At 46.8% G+C, this 23,762-nt stretch overlaps 2 protein-coding genes across 4 annotated transcripts; one reads left to right on the top strand and one right to left on the bottom strand.

Annotated features, from left to right (window-relative positions):
- The first annotated feature begins 652 nt into the window (after window positions 1–652).
- On the top strand, window positions 653–6,768 carry rad9a (RAD9 checkpoint clamp component A). Its single transcript, XM_021561250.3, has 13 exons — window positions 653–752; window positions 1,301–1,399; window positions 2,273–2,343; window positions 2,500–2,573; window positions 2,660–2,708; window positions 3,025–3,139; window positions 3,261–3,360; window positions 5,058–5,164; window positions 5,322–5,428; window positions 5,553–5,617; window positions 5,709–5,813; window positions 5,907–6,138; window positions 6,238–6,768. The coding sequence occupies exons 2-13, from the start codon at window positions 1,366–1,368 to the stop codon at window positions 6,358–6,360; spliced, it is 1,182 nt and encodes a 393-aa protein (XP_021416925.3). The 5' UTR covers window positions 653–752; window positions 1,301–1,365; the 3' UTR covers window positions 6,361–6,768.
- On the bottom strand, window positions 3,536–15,386 carry tbc1d10c (TBC1 domain family, member 10C). 3 transcript variants are annotated; one of them, XM_021561247.3, is made up of 10 exons: window positions 15,074–15,386; window positions 13,733–13,884; window positions 13,034–13,133; window positions 12,829–12,936; window positions 12,584–12,690; window positions 12,316–12,430; window positions 12,146–12,211; window positions 11,787–11,976; window positions 11,446–11,603; window positions 3,536–9,714 (listed from the first exon to the last, which is right to left on the bottom strand). In XM_021561247.3, the coding sequence occupies exons 2-10, from the start codon at window positions 13,876–13,878 to the stop codon at window positions 6,889–6,891; spliced, it is 3,816 nt and encodes a 1,271-aa protein (XP_021416922.3). In that variant the 5' UTR covers window positions 13,879–13,884; window positions 15,074–15,386; the 3' UTR covers window positions 3,536–6,888. The 3 variants fall into 3 exon arrangements, with proteins under 3 accessions (XP_021416922.3, XP_021416923.3, XP_090054506.1); XM_021561248.3 differs by having other exon boundaries at window positions 12,146–12,208; window positions 15,074–15,344; XM_090198380.1 differs by lacking the exons at window positions 13,733–13,884; window positions 15,074–15,386 and having other exon boundaries at window positions 11,446–11,583.
- Window positions 15,387–23,762: the final 8,376 nt, after the last annotated feature.

The following is a 23,762-nucleotide window of genomic DNA, read 5'->3' as shown; positions in this document are numbered from 1 at the left end:
TTTGTTACACAACACAATGCCACAGATGTCTCAAGTTTTGAAGGAGCGTACAATTGGTATTCTGAATGCAAGAATGTCACCCAGAGGTGTTGCCAGATAATTTTATGTTAATTTCTCTACCATAAGCCGCCTCCAACGTCATTTTAGAGAATATGGCAGCACACCCAAACGGACTCACAACCACAGACCACGTGTAACCATGCCAGCCCAGGACCACCAAATCTGGCTTCCTCACCTGCGGGATCGTCTGAGACCAGCCACCCAGACAGCTGATGAAACTGAGAGGTATTTCTGTCTGTAATAAAGCCCTTAAGTGGGGAAAAACCTCTTCTGAATTGCTGGGAAGGCTCGTGAGTGGGTGGGCCTATGCCCTCCCAGGCCCACCCATGGCTGCGCCCCTGCCCAGTCATGTGAAATCCATAATTAGGGACTAATACCTTTTTTCAGTTGATTGATTTCATTATATGAACTGTAATTCAGTAAAAATCATTGACATTTTTTGCGTTTATATTTTTGTTTAGTATAGTTACAACCTACAGTTGAAAGCTGTGGAGTATGTGAATTGATAGAACCAGTTTCTCTAATGAAGGATTGACCGATTAGACTTGATACTCAGCATTGTTTGGAAGCTGTCTGAAGATCCAGACAGATCACGACATGAGCAGGCGCTGAATCACCAAGAACACGCCCATTCGTTTCTCTCATTGGTCGGTCAAAAAGACGCGCGTTATGGCGTCTTTGAAGTAAATAAAGTGAGTATTTACAACACTTTGCTGTGTATATTTATAGCTAGCTATGGAGGTTAGTGAATAGTATTAATGGCCAATATAATGCACAAGCCTTCTGAATATAGCCAATCGAGCAGGAATGATAGTTTCTGACTAAAATGCTGGCTAGCTAAACAGATTTCACTTTACTCAACTAGCTAACGTTAGCTGGTCCTGTTAGCTGGTTAGCTAACAAGCTTTCCAGACAGCAAGTACCCTTAGCTAGCTACATTGTGAACTGGTGTTATAATGTCGCTAGCAATCTTTGGTCAGTAAATCACTTTGCTAATTTGCCAGTAATATAACGTTACTCCTTTGGAATGAAATTTGTAGCTGGCTAGCTTCCTTCTGCAATCATGTTGACAAGTGCTACCCATTTCAAAAGTGACTGGAGCAACTTTAGCTCACTGATCATTTGCTATCAAACAGAGAGTCACGTTGATATTTGTCAGCTTTCTGTGAGGGATGAGTAGCCAGGAAAACCATTGTAACTGTAGCTATATGTCTCTTACTGACACGCCCTTATTGTCCAGGCGCTATGAAAGTGTGATCTGTACACCTGCATTGTAACTCAAACAAGTACCGTCATCTCCCTGACATGGACTGTGTTGTGACAGGGGGCAACGTGAAAGGTACTTATCCCATCAGACATTGAAGAAGACATTTTATACCACCACCTACAATACCAGTCAAACGTTTGTACACACCTACTCATTCCAGGGTTTTGGACATTGTAGAAAAATAGTGAAGGCATCGAAACTATGAAATAACACATATGGAATCATGTAGTAACCAAAACATTGTTAAACAAATCAAAATATATTTTAGATTCTTCAAAGTAGCCACCCTTTGCCTTGATGACAGCTTTGCACACTCATTGGCATTCTCGCAACCAGCTTCACCTGGAATGCTTTTCCAACAGTCTTGAAGGAGTTCCCACATATGTATTTAGTCGTTATTTTACCAGGTAAGTTGACTGAGAACACGTTCTCATTTGCAGCAACAACCTGGGGAACAGTTACAGGGGAGAGGAGGGGGATGAATGCTGAGGACTTCTTGGCTGCTTTTGCTTCACTCTGCAGTCCAACTTATCCCAAACCATCTAAATTGGGTTGGGGTCGGGTGATTGTGGAGGCCAGGTCATCTGATGCAGCACTCCATCACTCTCCTTCTTGGTCAAATAGCCCATACACAAGCCTGGAGGTGTGTTTTTGGTCATTGTCCTGTTGAAAAACAAATGATAGTCCCAGTAAGCGCAAACCAGATGGGATGGCGTTTCGCTGCAGGATGCTGTGGTAGCCATGCTGGTTAAGTGTACCTTGAATTCTAAATAAATCACTGGCTAATGTCTTCACTATTAGTTTACAATGTAGAAAATAGTAAAAATGAAGAAAAACCCTTGAATGAGTAGGTGTGTCCAAACTTTTGACTGGTACTGTAGCTAGCTAGCTACATGCCTTTTTATTGAATGAAATTGGGATGATTTGTGTGTCTGTGTTTTACAGTGCTGGCCAAGGCCATCCACTCTCTGTCCAGGATAGGTGATGAGTTGTACCTGGAGCCACAGGAGGATGGGGTGAGTTACCATGATACACACACAAGCACACTTTAATATGCATACCAAAATACATTGACACTCATTCTCACTAAATTCTATAATATTGTTGCCAAGACATCATTGAGGCCCAGGGATTTGGCTGCAGTTGTCAAGTTACTATTTCCTGTCTCACAGCTGGCTCTGCGTTCAGTGAACTCATCCCGCTCAGCCTACGCGTGCTTCCTTTTCTCCCCACTCTTCTTCAGCAGGTATGGGGCGTGTGTGTGTGTGTGTGTGAGAGAATGCGAAAGAAAGAAAGGGTACACTACCTATGGCTGCTTCCATTCTTTTACAGGTACACCATTCCCTTAGGACATGCTTTTCGCTGCAAGATGGCTATCAAGGTACAGAGACACATTGCTTTGACCCCAGGGTTGGGCGCAATTTAAATTGAAGGCAGTCAATCCAGTTCATTCAATCATAAAAAAAATGCATTTATTTTTAATTACTTTCACAATAAACTGAAAAGTATAAGCTATTTATAAAAAATGATTTAATTTTAATCTTCAGTTTTCATTCTAACCACTTCCTGAATTGACTGCCTTCAATTTGAATTGAGCCAACCCTATTTGACACATTTCTGTTATCTACAGTTTAATACTCTTCTGTTATATCTGTAATGTCTACTTATTCTCGTCCCTCTCTGCCTCTCTCTCTCAGTGTGTGCAGGCCGTGTTCAGGTCCCTGTCGTCTCTGGAGAAGACAGTAGAGAAGTGTCACATTGAACTGGATGGAGAGAAGAGTCGTCTCACCTTCACCCTGCACTGCAAACATGGTACATACCGTTAAAGTGCCATAAAATAACCACAGAACAGTTTTATCTGGAGTTGTAACCACTTTAAACCTCCTCACACCCTAATCAAGGCATATTAAGTGTGTGTGTTTGCGTTCTGTAGGTCTGCTGAAGACACACAACCTGTCATTCCAGGACAGTGAGAGTCTGCAGGCCGTGTTTGATAAAGAGAGCTGTGCCAACATGCTTCGAGCCCAGCCCAGGTCAGCACATTCTCTCTCTCTCTTTCAGTGTTCCTCTCCTGTCATCTTACAGTGCCTTGCGAAAGTATTCGGCCCCCTTGAACTTTGCGACCTTTTGCCACATTTCAGGCTTCAAACATAAAGATATAAAACTGTATTTTTTTGTGAAGAATCAACAACAAGTGGGACACACTCATGAAGTGGAACGACATTTATTGGATATTTCAAACTTTTTTAACAAATCAAAAACTGAAAAATTGGGCGTGCAAAATTATTCAGCCCCCTTAAGTTAATACTTTGTAGCGCCACCTTTTGCTGCGATTACAGCTGTAAGTCGCTTGGGGTATGTCTCTATCAGTTTTGCACATCGAGAGACTGAAATGTTTTCCCATTCCTCCTTGCAAAACAGCTCGAGCTCAGTGAGGTTGGATGGAGAGCATTTGTGAACAGCAGTTTTCAGTTCTTTCCACAGATTCTCGAATGGATTCAGGTCTGGACTTTGACTTGGCCATTCTAACACCTGGATATGTTTATTTTTGAACCATTCCATTGTGGATTTTGCTTTATATTTTGGATCATTGTCTTGTTGGAAGACAAATCTCCGTCCCAGTCTCAGGTCTTTTGCAGAGTCCATCAGGTTTTCTTCCAGAATGGTCCGGTATTTGGCTCCATCCATCTTCCCATCAATTTTAACCATCTTCCCTGTCCCTGCTGAAGAAAAGCAGGCCCAAACCATGATGCTGCCACCACCATGTTTGACAGTGGGGATGGTGTGTTCAGCTGTGTTGCTTTTACGCCAAATATAACGTTTTGCATTGTTGCCAAAAAGTTCAATTTTGGTTTCATCTGACCAGAGCACCTTCTTGTTTGGTGTGTCTCCCAGGTGGCTTGTGGCAAACTTTAAACAACACTTTTTATGGATATCTTTAAGAAATGGCTTTCTTCTTGCCACTCTTCCATAAAGGCCAGATTTGTGCAATATACGACTGATTGTTGTCCTATGGACAGAGTCTCCCACCTCAGCTGTAGATCTCTGCAGTTCATCCAGAGTAATCATGGGCCTCTTGGCTGCATCTCCTTGTATGAGCTGAAAGTTTAGAGGGGCGGCCAGGTCTTGGTAGATTTGCAGTGGTCTGATACTCCTTCCATTTCAATATTATCGCTTGCACAGTGCTCCTTGGGATGTTTAAAGCTTGGGAAATCTTTTTGTATCCAAATCCGGCTTTAAACTTCTTCACAACAGTATCTCAGACCTGCCTGGTGTGTTCCTTGTTCTTCATGATGCTCTCTGCGCTTTTAACGGACCTCTGAGACTATCACAGTGCAGGTGCATTTATACAGAGACTTGATTACACACAGGTGGATTGTATTTATCATCATTAGTCATTTAGGTCAACATTGGATCATTCAGAGATCCTCACTGAACTTCTGGAGAGAGTTCGCTGCACTGAAAGTAAAGGGGCTGAATAATTTTGCACGCCCAATTTTTCAGTTTTTGATTTGTTAAAAAAGTTTGAAATATCCAATAAATGTCGTTCCACTTCATGATTGTGTCCCACTTGTTGTTGATTCTTCACAAAAAAAATACAGTTTTATATCTTTATGTTTGAAGCCTGAAATGTGGCAAAAGGTCGCAAAGTTCAAGGGGGCTGAATACTTTCGCAAGGCACTGTACCTCCTATGCATCACTTTGATTTTTCCTTCTTTCTTTCCTCCAGGTTGCTGGTTGACACGGTGCTGCACTTCCCTCCCTCTCTGGAAGAGGTGAGTGTGTCAGTAAGTGGAGAACGAGTGTGGTTCAGGAACCATGTAGATGACGAGGCAGGTGAGGAGAAACCTGTTTTGTTTTTCTATACTATTGAAGTGTTGGCGGTGTAGTGTTTATTAGCTATTTTTAAACAAGTCAATAACCCTGTATAGCAAAATGATAGTAATATCTTTAATCCCTCTTCTCCTTTTTGCTCTCTCTCTCTCTCTCGTAGAGCAATCCAAAGCCATGCTGACTGAACTGTGTTTGAGTTCTGATGAGTTTGACCACTTTGCTGTCGGAGCTCAGACCAGCATCACATTCTGTCTAAAGGAGCTGAGGGTATGTAGGGTTCTGTTACTTGACAAATAGGTTATTACTGTTGTTATAATCTGACGTGGTATGTCATAAGTGATTTGAAGGCATCATAGCAGGCCACTTAATGAAGCGTTGCGTTGTCTTTCAGGGCTTGCTGGTGTTTGCAGAATCCACAGGACTCCCAGTCTCAATGTATTTTGATGAGCCAGGCAGGTAAGGATACATATTCACCACTCACACATACCAATATGAAGGTATAAGTATATATTGTTTCCCGTGTAGCATTCATGTCTGTTTTTGTCAGTCCTGTGGTGTTAAGTGTAACAGACAGTGTTCTGGAGGTGAACTTCGTGCTTGCCACTCTGTCTGATGACTCCAACCTCTGTAACCATAACAACAACACAAAACGGTAATTGAACATTAACTGTCAAACATTCAGAACAGTCATGCCTCTTTGTACAGGACCCTGTTCTTTACCCAGAATCCTCTCCGTTCTCCCCAGAGCTCGCTCGCCGCCACCTCCTGACGACTTTATGACTGACGACATTGACTCTTATCTCATCGCCATGGAGACCAGTGAATTAGCGGGTCCCTCCGATGCCCTTGCGCCCCGGTCCCCCTCGCCCAATCACACACTTACAACTCCGCCATCTGTAGCCATGCGCAGGCTAGAGAGAGGAGAGGAAGAGGAGGAGGAAGATACCGAGGACACTGAAAGACCTCCAAATAAAAAGGTGAGCTTTGTTGTCAAAGGGCTTGCTGTTACTTACACAACTCCTGGGATCAATGTAAAACTAACCCCTCTCCCCCTCTCTTTCTTTATTCCCGCTCAGTTCCGCTCGCTCTTTTTCGGGTCAGTCTGTCCCTCTGATTCTCAACTGACCAATCAGACGATCAAGAGCCAGGAAGTGCTGGCCAGTGACAGCGAGGACGACACCCAAGCATCATTGCCGTGACCTGGGGTGGTGGAGTTGAAGCCACGTGTGTTTGTGTGTGTGTGTGTTTTGGAGAAACCCACTTATAGAATCCCTGCGAAGAGATATTTAAAAAGATGAAAAAAGGTTTGCATCTAATCTGAAGACTAATCACGTTAGATGTGGAGTCTTACCCTTGGGATAATTTTTTAGAATATGGATTTGAACAAATCCAGACCTTTCTAGTTCTAATTACCGTTGCAGCCTTGAGAAGAAAGTCTGCACTCAGTAGGTCCTCTGAGGGACAGTGATGGGACATTCAGACTTTTTATTGGACCATATCATCACACTGGGGGACTCTGGAATTATGAGGAAATGGACAAGTACTTCCTGCATGTCAATGATCAATGTACACAAGCTCTAGAATAAAAAAACACTTTTTTTCTCCCCTGAGTTTGAAAATATAAATGGTTTTATTTATTTTTTTAAATTCAAGTCTACACTTGGATGAGATGTTTTATGGGTAATTTTTGTAAAAACTTTTAGAATGTCGATTTCTTTCCTTGCTTGTTAAAAGTATGTCTCCATAGATGGAGTTGAGTTTCTTTTGGAACCAAATGTCTGTGAGCCACTGTTTCCAGGGAGGGGAACACTGCTGTGTAGCACCTGAAAACTCTTCCCCCTCGTCTGAGGCTTCCTCCTCTCCCTCTTTCTCTCTTTCTCTAACTCCTTCTCCCTCTTCTTCTGTAACTTCTCCTCCTCTTTCTCCCTCCTCTCCTGCTCCCTCCGTCTCCTCCTCCTCTCTCTGGAGCTCAGGTTCTCCTCTTCCTTCCCCCTGACCGTGCTCCCCTCACCCGTCCCATCACTGAAGTCCTGGATCAGGATTTGGGGAATGGGGACTTTGTGCTCCCCTTTCTCCTTGTCCTGCCTTGGTTGCTCCCCTTTGAGCCTGCGGAAGAGACCAAATAGCCTGGGGGTGTCGGTCGGCCCAGTCTGAGGTGGGACAGTGTCCGGGTTGCTCCCTGTCACCCGTTTGGATGATTCTGGGCACTTTGGTACCTGAATGGGAGATGTGGGTTGTGGTTGATTGGACTGAATGAAGCCTATATTTGATTGATTGGATTGTGTGAAGGTGGGTTGTGATTGGTTGGGTTTAGTGAAGAGATCCTCAGAGAGCCTGCGGGTGAGCCTCCGGGAGCTGGAGGATTTGCAGAGCCGGAAGTCTCCGGAAGGGGTTGCCCACGGTCCATCACAGGGCGTAGTCCTTTGGGACGAGACATCAATTTGTGTGGACACCGAGTTGCCAGAGTCAGCCTTTGAGTCTGCAGGAGGGGGAGACTCACTCTGACTTTGTGACTTTGGGTTGTCAGGTATGTGAGGGAAGTCACCTGTCAGTGATTCCCCCTGATGTAATGGTGGAAGGATGTCAGTTGAGGCTTTCTTTTCTTTCTCTCCTTCACTCTCCCTGACTTTCTGGGTCTCCTGATCTGGACGGATGGTGACTGGACTCTGGGGTTTTTCAGGAAGCTTCTGTTCTGATGAGTTCCTCTCCTCCACAGGCTCAGTAGTGGATGTCAACTCTGGAGAAACCTGGCTCTGATTGGCTGCTATTGTGCTAGAGGGCTCTGTGTACTGTACCTCTGTCTCTGTGCGTCTCTGAATGTCATGTGGAGACTCCATGGTCGTCTCTGTCCCTGTGTTTGTGTCAGTGGCTTTCTCCGTGCGCGTCTCAATCCCTATGTATACAGCTACCCGTATCTCTGATTCTTTGTCCGTCTGTGTTTCTGCCTCAATCTGTGACCCCAACTCTGCCTCTACTCTTGTGTCTGCCTCTATGTGCATCGCTGACTCATTTTCTTCCTGCGTCTCTGGTTCTGTATGTGCCTCTAACGCCGTTTCTCTCTCTGCCTCAGATTTTTCATCTGTGTGTGTCTCCGTCCCTTTGTGTGACTGGATCTCTGTACGAGCCTGTATCTCCTTGTCGGTGTGTGTCTCTGTGCCAGTGCCTTTGTCTCTCTCGGTCAGTGAGCCTGTGTCTGTTTCTGCCTCCAAGTTAACATCTGCCTCTTGTTGTGTGTCTGTCTCCGAGTCTGTATTCACATCTGTTTGAGTCGCTGTCTCTTTTGACCCCATGTCCGTCTCGGTCTCTACACTTTTATCTGTGTGTAGTCCTTTCTGTACCTCCATTTCCCCCTCTGTCTTGGCTTCTGCTCTTATCTGAATCTCTACATCTGTGTAGGTCTCTGTCACTCTTTCCTCCTCTGTCTTTGCTTCAATGTATGTCTTCAGTTCTGTGTCTGGAGCAGTTTCCTCCTCTGTGTATGTCTTCAGTTCTGTGTCTGGAGCAGTTTCCTCCTCTGGGTATGTCTTCAGATCTGTGTCTGGAGCAGTTTCCTCCTCTGTGTATGTCTTCAGTTCTGTGTCTGGAGCAGTTTCCTCCTCTGGGTGTGTCTTCAGTTCTGTGTCTGGAGCAGTTTCCTCCTCTGTGTATGTCTTCAGTTCTGTGTCTGGAGCAGTTTCCTCTTCTATGTATGTCTTCAGTTCTGTGTCTGGAGCAGTTTCCTCTTCTGTGTATGTCTTCAGGTCTGTGTGTGGAGCAGTTTCCTCTGTCATTGCTCCTGCACATGTCTCTGTCTCCTTGCTTTTCTCTGCCTCACCCTTCGTCTCTGTCACTATATGCACTGTGATGAAATTTGCACTCGCTGTTGACTGTTTGTTCAGTACTTCCTGTGTTTGCATGGTGTCTTTACTGTGGTCAGTTTCCTGTGTCTGGCTGTCGCTGTGCTGCTCAGAGACCGGTGTCTGGCTGAGACCCCCATGCTCCTCTCCCTGGCCCTGTGAAGTGACGCTGTGGTCCGAGGTGAGCTGACGCTGCTGGGAAGGTTCTGGGGTCAGCTGGGTTTTCTGTCTTCTGTCCTCCTGTTCTAAGGGTTCTTTGTGTTCTAACGGTTCTCTCGTTTCCACTGGGGCCCTGTCCTCTGTAGCTGGACATGGAACACCCGGAGCCTTCACTGGACTACCATCCATCTCACTTCTTCTTCTCAGATTCCCTCCCTCGCTTCTCTCCTCCTGTGAAACCTTCCTCACCTCTCTGCCTTCTCCCTCCCACTCCCCAATGTCTGTCCTACTCCCTCTTATCCACTTCTTGCGGAGGAGCGAGGGAGAGAGAGAGAGGAGGGAGGGCGAGCGAATCAGAGGGAGGGACAGGTTCCCTTTCTCCCTCTCCTTCCTGTTCCTCTCCTCCTCCCTCTCTCGAACCCTCGTCCACGCCATCCGATATCCGTGGCAACGACCCCGGGGATCAAAGGTGGAGGCGGGCCGTTCCATTCTCCACTCCTCCAGCTCTCTCTCCGTCTGCCTCTCCAGATCCTTACTCGACAGGGGGACAGAACACACCTACAGTGGGGAGAACAAGTATTTGATAACCTGCAAAATCGGCAGTGTTTCCTACTTATAAAGCCTGTAGAAGTCTGTCATTTTTATCACAGGTACACTTCAACTGTGTGAGACGGAATCTAAAACAGAAATCCAGAAAAGCACATTGTATGATTTTTAAGTAATTAATTAGCATTTTATTGCATGACATAAGTATTTGATACATCAGAAAAGCAGAACTTAATATTTGGTACAGAAACCTTTGTTTGCAATTACAGAGATCATATGTTTCCTGTAGTTGTTGACCAGGTTTGCACACACTGCAGCAGGGATTTTGGCCAACTCCTCCATACAGACCTTCTCCAGATCCTTCAGGTTTCGGGGCTGTTGCTGGGCAATATGGAGTTTCAGCTCCCTCCAAAGATTTTCTATTGGGTTCAGGTCTGGAGACTGGCTAGGCCACTCCAGGACCTTGAGATGCTTCTTACGGAGCCACTCTTTAGTTGCCCTGGCTGTGTGTTTCGGGTCGTTGTCATGCTGGAAGACCCAGCCACGACCCATCTTCAATGCTCTTACTGAGGGAAGGAGGTTGTTGGCCAAGATCTCACGATACATGGCCCCATCCATCCTCCCCTCAATACGGTGCAGTCGTCCTGTCCCCTTTGCAGAAAAGCATCCCCAAAGAATGATGTTTCCACCTCCATGCTTCACGGTTGGGATGGTGTTCTTGGGGTTGTACTCATCCTTCTTCATCCTCCAAACACGGCGAGTGGAGTTTAGACCAAAAAGCTTTATTTTTGTCTCATCAGACCACATGACCTTCTCCCATTCCTCCTCTGGATCATCCAGATGGTCATTGGCAAACTTCAGACAGGCCTGGACATGCGCTGGCTTAAGCAGGGGGACCTTGCGTGCGCTGCAGGATTTTAATCCATGACGGCGTAGGGTGTTACTAATGATTTTCTCTGAGACTGTGGTCCCAGCTCTCTTCCGGTCATTGACCAGGTCCTGCCGTGGAGTTCTGGGCTGATCCCTCACCTTCCTCATGATCATTGATGCCCCACGAGGTGAGATCTTGCATGGAGCCCCAGACCGAGGGTGATTGACCGTCATCTTGAACTTAATAATTGCGCCAAGAGTTGTTGCCTTCTCACCAAGCTGCTTGCTTATTGTCCTGTAGCCCATCCCAGCCTTGTGCAGGTCTACAATTTTATCCCTGATGTCCTTACACAGCTCTCTGGTCTTGGCCATTGTGGAGAGGTTGGAGTCTGTTCGATTGAGTGTGTGGACAGGTGTCTTTTATACAGGTAATGAGTTCAAACAGGTAATGAGTGGAGAACAGGAGGGCTTCTTAAAGAAAAACTAAGGTCTGTGAGGGCTGGAATTCTTACTGGTTGGTAGGTGATCAAATACTTATGTCATGCAATAAAATGCTAATTAATTACTTAAAAATCATACAATGTGATTTTCTGGATTTTTGTTTTAGATTCCGTCTCTCACAGTTGAAGTGTACCTATGATAAAAAATGACAGACCTCTACATGCTTTGTAAGTAGGAAAACCTGCAAAATCGGCAGTGTATCAAATACTTGTTCTCCCCACTGTAGGTGGGGGTGAAAGGGAGATACGGGGGGAGGTGGTAAAAGTGGGGATTTATCTGCTATCGCACAGGTGTGTGTATTTATATACATGGTAAGATAGTTCAAGTATAACTTGTGTACATGCGTATCGGTCCTGAGGCCAGGTGTCTGACCTCTGCAATGAAGGTATCGTCCTCCTGCTGCACCTGCTCCCTCACACCCCTCAGCCTCTCCAGAGTCTCCATCTGGCCCTCGCACGCCTCCCTCTGCTCCACCCGGCCCAGAGCCCTGCGCACCAACACCACCGCCACCTGGAACAACACACGCACTCCTGATGGAGGGGGGATAAAAACAACACAAGGAGGGAAACAGAGGAATCAAATCTCCTCTTAGAGAGATTCTTTCAATCTTGTGTGGATGGAAGGGCCAAGAAATAAGAATAGGTAGATTTGATAGAATGCATAAATATGACCATAGATGATGGATTAACAAAGTCCCTTATTCAGGTACAGACCGTAGCAGAAGAACAGGTCCCAGACCCTGAGCAGGGTGTTAAAGGGTAGGTGGCGTGTGAACAGGCACATCAACCAATCGGTGGCGAACATCAGAGGCTCCACGCCGTGTCTCTGCAGGTGCTTGTGAGCCGCGGGACACGTCCTCTTCAGCACCCTGGTCAGCATGGCTGCGTCAAAGAGAACCCCCTCCTAACGACAACATTAGAGGGACAAGTGTCCGGAGAGCTGCTATTCAGCTATGTTACAACATCCAAACCCTTTACTGATGAAAAATATATGCACGTTACACTGTTGAGCACGCTGTATCACAAATTGATCATGTGTAGTAAAGTAACTGTGTGTAGAGCAATCATCTTACCAGAAGGGGACTGTAGTAGCCAGGGAGGTACTGTTCACTGATCTGCACCAGACACCAGAATGCCTGCTATAGGAGGGGAAAGCAAAAGGTATTAAGAGAGATGGAAGGTCCAGTTTTTTCAATGTGATGATGAAGGATCACTGGTGATAACATGGTGATTGTAACAGTACCTCAGTAGGCATGTTCATCAGCAGTACAGCTGCTACAGGTCCCTGGGCCTGGCAGTAGCCCTCCTCAGGCTTCAGCTGAGTGAAGGCCTTCAGCACCCGGAACAGACCACGCTGTCTGCCCACACAAACAGCACAACACTCTGATGCATCAAACATTGACAGGGTAACACTCTAGATAATATTTATACAAAACTACAAGAAGGAGGGATGGGGAAAGATGTGTTTAGTATGTCATCATTGAACATGTAGTATTATGAGGCTCTGTTACCCATGGCCGTCTCTGGAGAGGAACATCTCATGGAAGGGGAACTGGCGGTCTAAGTCTCTCTCTATAATGTCCACCCAGCTCTGTAGTGCGGGTCTGGAGTCCAGAGTCTGATAGAGGGGGAGAGATTTACCTGATTACTAGGTTTTACTCTGCTATATTTGTAGATTTACAGTAAGTATATCATGCAAATGGAACAGTAAGGTTCTAATTGTTGGTTCCATCTGTAGAGGTGGTTGCTCTCTAACCTGATAGAGGTCCTTGTTGTGGCGCATTCTGTCTGTGGCGCCACACAGCAGTGGCCAACATTTAGCCCTGAGGGATGCTGGGATGCCTTTCTGACACTGCTCTTTGACCTGAGAGACGGGTGGAGGGTGTGTCACGGTCATGCCAGAGTAAACACCTGGGTCTGGTGTTCCAGAAAAGGTTACATTTAAAAGGCAGAGTACACACCTTCCTGGAATTTTTTAGTAAGACACGATCCCATTGGCTTATGATGTTGATCCACTTGGCCTCTCTCTGTCTAACGAGCTCAGGGGACGGGCCTTCACTCCTAACCAACATATCATCAGCAGAATATGGTGAACACTTTAAACAAAACTGTCATAACATTTCCAAGGCAGTATATTTCTCGGGTAGGTAAACTCCTCACTATGGCTCGCTCTATTCTGTTTCTGTGGACAAAATGATCTGCACATTTCCTGAGATGAGTCAACTGCACCTTCAGTTCTTGTCACAGAGAACGAAAACACCATAAACACCCACAGGAAACAGGAAAACCACAAGGTGGCGGTGCGACTGTCTCCATGGCAACGGGTCAGGATGTTCAACGACAGAGTGAGTGAGAGTGTGTAGGAGGTGATTGTTATATTGGTGTTCTGATTCTACCTGGGTCAAGACCCATTTGTACTTGCATCTATTGAAAAACAATTCTGTCTGATGCTGAACGGTCATCTTTCCTGCCATAACTGTGTTTTTGTTGCATTCAGTTGCAAGCTATAGGATGTCTTTAGTGGATTTTATTCACCAGAAATGCATTCTCTCTGTTTGTTTCTCTTATCGTAACTAATCAATAGAGAGAGAAGAGAGAGAGAGTGGTAAAAAAAAAAGGTTTTCAGTGCTGCTGAGCCAGAAGGTCTGTGTAGTACTGACCCAGTAGTGGATCCATTCCCCAGGATGAAGCCGAAGCGGTCTGTCTCTGTGGCTGGAGCTCCAACACTGACCTCTGACCCCCTGTCAGAACCAGAACTGTCCTCTCCGCTGGGGGGCGTCTGGGTCGGGGTGGACGCACTCAGCATCTTACCCTACAGAACAAAGAGAGGAGAGACAATGGTCTCAGTTACAATATAGTGCACACGTGTGTGTATGTCTGTACTGTTGGTGTTCAGAATGAAAGCAAGTACAAGTGTGACACAGAATACTCATCCTGTATATTAGAAATTAGGATGCTTAAAACCTTTTACAATCTAGGCTACATACATACATATAGTTGAAGTCGGAACTTTACATAAACCTTAGCCAAATACATTTAAACTCAGTTTTTCACAATTCTTGTTATTTAATCCTCATAAAAATGCCCCGTCTTTGGTCAGTTAGGATCCCCACTTTATTTTAAGAATGTGAAATGTCAGAATAATAGTAGAGAGAATGATTTATGTCAGCTTTTATTTCTTCCATCACGTTCCCAGATTTGATGATTTGCACTTTTCGCACCAAAGTACGTTCATCTCTAGGAGACAGAACGCGTCTCCTTCCTGAGCGGTATGACGGCTGCGTGGTCCCATGGTGTTTATACTTGCATACTATTGTTTGTACAGATGAACTTGGTATCTTCGGGCATTTGGAAATTGCTCCCAAGGATGAACCAGGCTTGTGGAGGTCTACAAAAAAAAATTCTGAGGTCTTGGCTTATTTCTTTTGATTTTTCCATGATGTCAAGCAAAGAGGCACTGAGTTTGAAGGTAGGCCTTGAAATACATCCACGGGTACACCTCCAATTGACTCAAATGATGTCAATTAGCCTATCAGAAGCTTCTAAAGCCATGACATAATTTTCTGGAATTTCCAAGCTGTTTAAAGGCACAGTCAATTTAGTGTATGTAAACTTTTGACCCATTGGAATTGTGATACAGTGAATAATAAGTGAAATAATCTGTCTACAAACAATTGTTGGAAAACTTATTTGTGCCATCCACAAAGTGGATGTCCTAACTGACTTGCCAAACTGTAGTTTATTATTAACAAGACATTTGTGAAGTGGTTGAAAAACGAGTTTAAATGACTCCAACCTAAGTGTATGTAAACTACCGAATTCAACTGTACATACATAGTGTGGTGCTACAGAATATAGCCACAGCATCAGCAGATGAAGTTGTTTAATTTGAAGCAGAAGTGATACCCTATCTACTCCCTGCCATGCCATCAACCGTGACTGTAACCACACCTGGTAGTTATAAAGTAGTAATGATGTAAAACGATGTAAAAATCAAATACCTTTGAGTTCTCTCTCCTCTTTGATCACTGGATGGGATGCTTGCTGGAGAGAAGTGTTTGGTTAGAACGAGATTGGAGAGGACGCGAGAAACTTCCGCTATTAATACTGTCACGTGCTCTTTCTATCACACACACATAGGAAGTCGTTACAATAATGCGCGTGTGCGAATTACGGTGTAATAGCATTTTATAGGAGGGTGATGTTGTGTAAGGAATAAGAAATGAAGTAAGTGAACCTTTGCCACATTTAAAATGGCGACAAGGTCTACCCAGGCCTATGCTGCTGTTTCCCACCAGTTCTCTATGTTCCTCTGGGAGCGACAGAATGCACATGAGTGACATCTGAGTGACATCTGCTGGTCAGCAATACATAGACGCATGTGATTATTAGATGAACATTTTTCATCCGTTGTTTTCTTCAAACCCCCGTGGCGCAGCGGTAAATCGTTGGCTTTAGTAGCCTATAATCAGTTGGAATACCAGATTTGCATCTTACATCATTCTCCATTTTTTTGCCTTCAAGTTTACTCTTTTTCAAAAACGATATCTATTGCATGATTTAGGGTGCTTAAACAGACGCCTCTATACTATACTAAATACAACGAATTATTTGAACAACAGTGCAGAAAGTGTGGTTTCACATAAAACAAAAACAAATGTACCTTCAATGGGTTTCGACCTCCTACCCTCATGTCCCTGAATATGCCATTATTCCCTACTCAACCTGCTAAACCAGGGGTTCCCAAACTTTTTCACTCAGGCCACACTTCCAGCATTGGGGAACAATCTGCACACCACACTTTTTGTATGGTTACTTCTACACATTTTGTCATGGGGTGCAGAGAAAATGTTGCAGTTTTACAGCAAATTGTCTTGCAATTGTATATATTTTGCCATGTCTAATGTGTATTCATATGATATAAGTGACTCAAACATTATAACATAATCTTAGGGTTTAAAAACCTAGCTAAAATACATTACCAGTTATGGGCTAGTTGAACTGGACATTTCTGGCAAGTTATAAATAGCTCTAAGGTATGTAATGACTGAGCCGGACTGAGTTCCTAAAAAATAAAATGTTCTTTAAAAAAAATCATGGGCTGGCGTGGTTACACGTGGTCTGTGGTTTTGAGGCTAGTTGGGCATACTGCCAAATTGTCAAAAACAATGTTGGAGGTGGCTCATGGTAGAGAAATTAATATTAATTCTCTGGCAACAGCTCTGGTGGACATTCCTGCAGTCAGCATGCCAATTGTGGTGTAACATTTTGTTGAGTGACATTTAAGAGTTACCTTTTATTGTCCCCACGGCGAATTCAGTGGGATTTTGCGACACCCTGTTTGAAAAAGCACGTGATCAAACAAAGCTTTGGACGGGTGACAGAGATGATCTCGCGAATGAGAGAAAGATGGCGGAAGTGGATGCTGAGTTCGAATTAAGCAGCGCGTTGAGCAAATTTGGTTAAGATTAATGTTCTGATTGGACAACAGTAGTATCGAAAACTGGAACAAAAAGGAAATTGTCTAAAATTGGAGTGGAGGATACGTGTGTAAATGATAATGAATTTATTTTTGTTGGGATGCGTTTGTTGAGTAAGGATCCATATGTGGGAAACCCGTTTGAGGTGTCAAAAATGGTGAAGTATGCGCTTGGAAAAGTGGAGTCTGTCACAGTGGCCAGGAGAGGTCTTATTTTGATTAATTGTATTTCTGAAGAGCAGAGAAAGATTGCAGTGGGCCTTAAAAGAATGCAGACAACAAAAGTTTTGTGTTCTGAACTTCAGAGTGGAGAACCCGTCAAAGGAGTCATCACAGGGGTGACGACGGATGTTCAAGTTGAATTCCTGAAGATAATTCCTGGTGTGGTTGTTGCCCGGCGTCTGACCCACTGGGTGAATGGAGAAAAATAAGAAAGTCTGTTGGTCCTGTTGTTTTTTTGATAAAGAGCAAATACCTACGCAGCTTGGTTATGTAAGATACGCTGTATGACCTTTCGTCCCCAAACCACTGCAGTGTAAGAATTGTAAAGGATTTTGTCATGTTTCAAGTGTGTGCAGACGAACAGAGTATATTGAAGAACAGTGGGTAGAAAGGATGACTGTGTTGCAATCGTGGTTTGGATCAGGATCCTGAGTTCCTGGAGTGCCCTGTAAGGGTGAAGGAAATTGAGGTGGCAAAAGTTTGATCGGTAAATCGAATTACCTATGTGGAGGCGATTATAAGAACTGAGAAAACAAGTGATGCTAGTGAAGATATGCTAGTGGATACACCCCAGCCTGTAGTAAAAGGTTTGCTGCCAGACAAAAGTGTGTTAAAAATATGGATTTTTGTTGCATTCATTGCCACAGTTATAAACTGTACAGCACAAGTCTTAAAGAAGTCAAAGAAACGGGACATTATTGTGGCTGCGGCAGAAACGTTTTTGATTTTACATCTGAAGACTTGCAAGGGGTACTGGCACCGAAAGACCCGCCCTCCTAGTTTCCCCTTGTGCCTGTGTAGGGATCTGATCTGTTTTATTTATTTATTTTGAACTAAAAAGTTATCTTATTTAGTACATTTTTTGCTTGTTTTTTTGGTAGTTCCGTTTTTTGGGGGAATCCTGTTTCCATCACCGCATGGTAGATGGCGGGATGTACATTACATTTGTCACGACTTCCGCCGAAGTTGGCTCTCCTGCCTGTTCGGGCGGTGCTCGGCGGTCGTCGTCACCGTCCTACTAGCCACCATCGATCCCTTTTTCGTTTGTCTGTTGGTTTTGTCTTATTAGTTTCACCTGTGTGTATTTTAGTTTATTGACGTCCTTATTTATAGTAGGTTGTCCCGCCCTTGTTTCGTGCGGGATTGTTTTGGTTTCATGTATTTTAGTGAATACGTATTGTGTTATTTGCTCCGATATATCTTAATCCTGTGTTGGATTATTTCACCCTGTTTTCGGGTTTTCAGTGTTTGTTCCGGAGAATAACTATCGACTCACTGCACCTGCTCTCTGCGCTTGATTCCACCTACCTTGTTAATACGTGACAGAATCCCGCACCACCCATGGAATCAGCAGGAGCAGCCGCGTCTCCTCTCCCATCGATGGAGGAGAGAGTCCTCCACCACACCAGCGTGCTCCATCGGATTGGTTCTGCCATGGACCAAATGATGGAGAGGATGGATCGATGGGAGAGGAGTGGTCTTCCCACATCATCGCTAGCACCCCCTTCTCCAGCACCTCCTGTTCCTACGACCACATCTGGCTCCGGGGCTCTGCGGTTGACACTCCCACGGGAGTATGACGGAACGGCGGCTGGGTGCCAGGGTTTCCTCCTTCAACTGGAGCTATACCTGGCTACCGTGCGTCCTGCTCCCTCTGGAGAGGAGAGCGTGAGCGCCCTCGTCTCCTGCTTGACTGGGCGAGCCCTCGAGTGGGCCAACGCAGTATGGAATGGCCCGGACTCGGCGAGGGATAATTACCCAGAGTTCACCCGCCGATTCCGAGCTGTTTTTGACCATCCACCAGAGGGTCGGGCGGCGGGTGAACGGCTGTTCCACCTGCGGCAGGAGACGAGGAGCGCTCAGGACTTTGCTCTGGAGTTCAGGACCTTGGCCGCAGGAGCAGGATGGAACGACAGGGCCTTGGTCGACCATTTCAGATGCAGTCTCAGGGAGGACGTCCGCAGGGAGCTGGCATGTCGGGACACCACCTGCACACTGGATGAGCTCATTGACTTGGCTATCCGTCTCGACAATCTGCTGGCTGCTCGCGGGCGTTCGGATCAGGCCCTGTCGTTTCCACTTCCCAGCCCTCCTGCCCCTATCCCTATGGAATTAGGAGGGGCAGCTTCGAGGGAGACCGGAGGAGGAGTGTCCTCCTGCACCAGTTGTGGTCGACGAGGGCACACGTCAGACCGGTGCTGGAGGAACTCGTCTGGGAGTCGGGAGGGCAGGCGGAGCACTGCTCGATCACCCCAGGTGAGTAAGCACCAGACTCACCCAGAGCCTCCTGTCGGTCATGTGTATGTTTTGATTTCTTTCCCTGGGTTTTTTCCCTCTCTACAGCATAAGGCGCTAGTCGATTCAGGCGCAGCTGGGAATTTCATGGATCGTGGGCTTGCGTTAAGGCTAGGGATTCCCCTGGTGTCGGTAGATCAACCTTTCCCCGTGCACTCATTAGATAGCCGACCATTAGGGTCAGGAGTGATTAGGGAGGCTACGGTGCCACTGGACATGGTAACGCAGGGGGATCATAAGGAGCAGATTAGTCTGTTCCTTATAGATTCACCTGCGTTTCCGGTGGTGTTGGGGGTTCCCTGGTTAGCTCAACACAACCCGGTGATTTCCTGGCGACAGGGGGCTCTTAAGGGGTGGTCAGAGGAGTGTTCAGGTAGGTGTAGAGGAGTTGCCGTTGGTGCGACTACGGTGGAGAGTCCAGACCAAGTTTCCACCGTGCGCATTCCCTCTGAATATGCCGATTTGGCTATCGCCTTCAGTAAAAAGAAGGCGACCCAATTACCACCTCATCGTCGAGAGGACTGCGTGATAAACCTTCTGGAGAACGCTGCACTTCCTAGGAGTCACGTGTATCCATTGTCCCAGGAGGAGACGGTAGCGATGGAAACATACGTTACTGAATCACTGAGACAGGGGTACATTCGGCCCTCCGCATCACCCGTCTCCTCGAGCTTCTTTTTTGTGAAGAAGAAGGATGGAGGTCTGCGTCCGTGCATTGATTATAGAGGTCTAAATTCCATCACAGTGGGGTTTAGTTACCCACTACCTCTCATCGCCACGGCGGTGGAATCATTTCACGGGGCGCGCTTCTTCACAAAACTGGACCTGAGGAGCGGGTATAATCTGGTGCGTATCCGGGGAGGGGATGAGTGGAAAACTGCATTCAGTACTACATCTGGTCATTATGAGTACCGCGTCATGCCATACGGGTTGAAGAATGCTCCAGCCGTTTTCCAATCCTTCGTAGACGAGATTCTCCGAGACCTGCTCGGGCAGGGAGTGGTAGTGTACATCGATGACATCTTGATCTATTCTGCCACACGCGCGGCGCATGTGTCTCTGGTGCGTAAGGTACTTGGGCGACTGCTGGAGCATGATCTGTATTGCAAGGCGGAGAAATGTGAGTTTTTCAAACAGTCCGTTTCCTTCCTGGGATATCGTATTTCCACCTCTGGGGTGGTGATGGAGGATGACCGCGTTACAGCCGTGCGTAATTGGCCGACTCCGACCACGGTGAAAGAGGTGCAGCGGTTTTTAGGGTTTGCCAATTACTACCGGAGGTTTATCCGGGGTTTTGGTCAGGTAGCTGCTCCCATCACCTCGCTGCTGAAGGGAGGACCGGTGCGCTTGCGCTGGTCAGCAGAGGCGGGCAGAGCATTCACTCGTTTGAAGGAGCTGTTCACCAATGCACCCGTGTTGGCGCATCCGGACCCCTCTTTAGCGTTCATAGTGGAGGTGGATGCGTCCGAGGCTGGGGTCGGAGCCGTGCTGTCCCAACGCTCGGGCGTGCCACCCAAACTTCGCCCTTGTGCTTTCTTTTCGAGCAAGCTCAGCCCAGCGGAGCGAAACTATGATGTGGGGGACCGGGAGTTGTTAGCTGTAGTCAAGGCTCTGAAGGTGTGGAGACATTGGCTTGAGGGGGCTAAACACCCCTTTCTCATCTGGACTGACCATCGTAATCTCGAGTATATCCGGGCAGCGAAGAGAATGAATCCACGTCAGGCTAGATGGGCCATGTTTTTTACCAGATTCCGGTTTACCCTCTCATACCGGCCCGGCTCCCAAAACACCAAGGCCGACGCGCTGTCCCGCCTCTATGATACCGAGGAGCGGCCCGTTGAGCCAACTCCCATCATTTCACCGTCATGTCTCGTGGCACCGGTGGTATGGGAGGTGGACGCAGAGATAGAGGGGGCCTCACGGTCAGAGCCGGCCCCTCCCAACTGTCCAGTAGGAACCCAGTACGTACCGAGGGGGGTCCGGGACAAGCTGATTCGGTGGGCTCATACTCTCCCCTCCTCGGGTCATCCTGGCATCGAGAGGACAGTGCGGAGTCTGAGAGGGAGATACTGGTGGCCCACGCTAGCTAAAGACGTGAGATTTTATGTCTCCTCCTGCTCCGTGTGTGCTCAGAGCAAGGCTCCTCGGCACTTGCCTAGAGGGAAATTACAACCCCTCCCCGTTCCACAACGGCCGTGGACACACTTATCGGTGGACTTTCTTACCGACCTTCCCCCGTCCCAGGGAAGTACTACAATCCTGGTCGTTGTGGATCGGTTTTCTAAGTCCTGTCGTCTCATCCCGTTGCCCGGTCTCCCTACGGCCCTGCAGACTGCTGAGGCCTTGTTTACCCATGTCTTCCGGCACTATGGGGTGCCTGAGGACATCGTTTCTGATCGGGGTCCCCAATTCACGTCCAGAGTATGGAGGGCGTTTATGGAGAGACTGGGGGTCTCGGTCAGCTTAACCTCAGGTTTTCACCCCGAGAGTAATGGGCAGGTGGAGCGCGTAAATCAAGAGGTGGGCAGGTTTCTGCGGTCCTATTGCCGGGACCGGCCTGGTGAGTGGGCAAGGTATGTTCCCTGGGCTGAACTAGCTCAGAACTCCCTACGCCACTCCTCAACTAACTTGTCTCCTTTTGAGTGTGTGTTAGGTTACCAGCCGGTCCTGGCTCCATGGCATCAGAGCCAGACCGAGGCTCCTGCGGTGGAGGAATGGGTACAGCGCTCCAAGGACACATGGAAAGCCGTTCAGGACTCACTACGGGTAGCGGGCGAACGGCAGAAGAGGAGCGCTGACCAACACCGCAGTGAGGCCCCCGTGTTTGCACCGGGGGACAGGGTCTGGCTCTCGACCCGGAACCTGCCCCTCCGCCTGCCCTGTCGGAAGCTGGGGCCGCAGTGTGTGGGGCCGTTTAAAGTCCTGAGGAGAATAAACGAGGTGTGTTACAGGTTACAACTTCCTAGGTATTACCGTATTAACCCCTCGTTTCATGTGTCTCTCCTCAGGCCGGTGGTGGCTGGTCCCCTGCAAGAAGGTGAGGTGCCTGAGGTCCCTCCGCCCCCCCTGGACATCGAGGGGTCCCCGGCGTACACAGTTCGGGGCATTCTGGATTCGAGACGCCGGGTGGGGGGCCTACAGTACCTCGTGGACTGGGAGGGGTACGGTCCGGAGGAGAGATGCTGGGTTCCGGTGAGGGACATTTTGGACCCTTCTCTCCTGAGTGATTTCCACCGCCTCCACCCGGATCGCCCAGCACCTCGTCCTCCGGGTCGTCCTCGAGGACGGTGGCGGCGCGCTGCGGGGGCCGCGCGTCAGAGGGGGGGTACTGTCACGACTTCCGCCGAAGTTGGCTCTCCTGCCTGTTCGGGCGGTGCTCGGCGGTCGTCGTCACCGTCCTACTAGCCACCATCGATCCCTTTTTCGTTTGTCTGTTGGTTTTGTCTTATTAGTTTCACCTGTGTGTATTTTAGTTTATTGACGTCCTTATTTATAGTAGGTTGTCCCGCCCTTGTTTCGTGCGGGATTGTTTTGGTTTCATGTATTTTAGTGAATACGTATTGTGTTATTTGCTCCGATATATCTTAATCCTGTGTTGGATTATTTCACCCTGTTTTCGGGTTTTCAGTGTTTGTTCCGGAGAATAACTATCGACTCACTGCACCTGCTCTCTGCGCTTGATTCCACCTACCTTGTTAATACGTGACAACATTGTGTGATTGCCATTATACCATAGAAGAAGAAGCAGCAGCTTTGCAAGTCACTTCTGATTAAGTGACATGTCTCAGCACACTGCTTCGCTGCTTACGAATTTGATGCATGCATGGCAACTCCGGTATCAAATTTATTGCCTTGACCACACCTACAGTGCTTTTGCGCAAAATGGTAAGCAGCATCATCTGGATATACAGTACCAGTCAAAAGTTTGGACACACCTACTCATTCAAGGGATTTTCTTTATTTTTACTATTTTCTACATTGTAGAATAATAATGAAGACATCAAAACTAGGAAAAAAACATATGGAATCATGTAGTAACCAAAAAAAAGTGTTAAACAAATCAAATAAAAATATATATTTGAGATTCTTCAAAGTAGCCACCCTTTGCCTTAATGACAGCGTTGCACACTCTTGACATTCTCTCAACCAGCATCACCTGGAATGCTTTCCCAACAGTCTTGAAGGAGTTCCCACATATGCTGAGCACTTGTTGGCTGCTTTTCCTTCCCTCTGCGGTCCAATTCTTCACAAACCATCTCAATTGGGTTGAGGTCGGGTGATTGTGGAGGCCAGGTTATTTGCTGCAGCACTCCATCACTCTCCTTCTTTGTCAAATAGCCCTTACACAGCCTGAAGGTGTGTTGGGTCATTGTCCTGTTGAATAACAAATGATAGTGGGACTAAGTGCAAATCAGATGGGATGGTGTAATGCTGCAGAATGCTGTGGTAGCCATGCTCGTTAAGTGTACCTTAAATTCTAAATAAATCACTGGCTGTGTCACCAGCAAAGCACCCCCACACCATCACACCTCCTCCTCCATGCTTCACTGTGGGAACCACACATGCGAAGATCATCCTTTAACCTACTGTGCGTCTCACAAAGACACATGCGGTTGAAACCAAAAATCTCAAATTTGGACTCATTCGACTAAAAGGACAGATTTCCATCGATCTAATGTCCATTGCTCGTGTTT

The sequence above is a fragment of the Oncorhynchus mykiss genome, chromosome 14 (assembly GCF_057628025.1).
Source record: "Oncorhynchus mykiss isolate SJ-2025 chromosome 14, ASM5762802v1, whole genome shotgun sequence".
Lineage (NCBI taxonomy): Eukaryota > Metazoa > Chordata > Actinopteri > Salmoniformes > Salmonidae > Oncorhynchus > Oncorhynchus mykiss.
The sequence above is the reverse complement of the archived record's forward strand: the minus strand, read 5'-3'. Positions and strand labels throughout refer to the sequence as shown.

What these genes read in the sequence shown, in the direction of transcription:
- tbc1d10c (XM_021561247.3), bottom strand. Translation starts at nt 13,878, where the DNA reads ATGCTGAGTGCGTCCACCCCGACCCAGACGCCCCCCAGCGGAGAGGAC. An exon ending in GGACCTGTTCTTCTGCTACG is followed by an intron (nt 11,604 to 11,786) that starts GTCTGTACCTGA and finishes CCCCTCCATCAG; the next exon opens with GAGTGCGTGTGTTGTTCCAG. An exon ending in ACGATACCTTCATTGCAGAG is followed by an intron (nt 9,715 to 11,445) that starts GTCAGACACCTG and finishes TCCCCACTGTAG; the next exon opens with GTGTGTTCTGTCCCCCTGTC.
- rad9a (XM_021561250.3), top strand. Translation starts at nt 1,366, where the DNA reads ATGGACTGTGTTGTGACAGGGGGCAACGTGAAAG. An exon ending in GCTGCAAGATGGCTATCAAG is followed by an intron (nt 2,709 to 3,024) that starts GTACAGAGACAC and finishes TCTCTCTCTCAG; the next exon opens with TGTGTGCAGGCCGTGTTCAG. An exon ending in ATGCTTCGAGCCCAGCCCAG is followed by an intron (nt 3,361 to 5,057) that starts GTCAGCACATTC and finishes TCTTTCCTCCAG; the next exon opens with GTTGCTGGTTGACACGGTGC.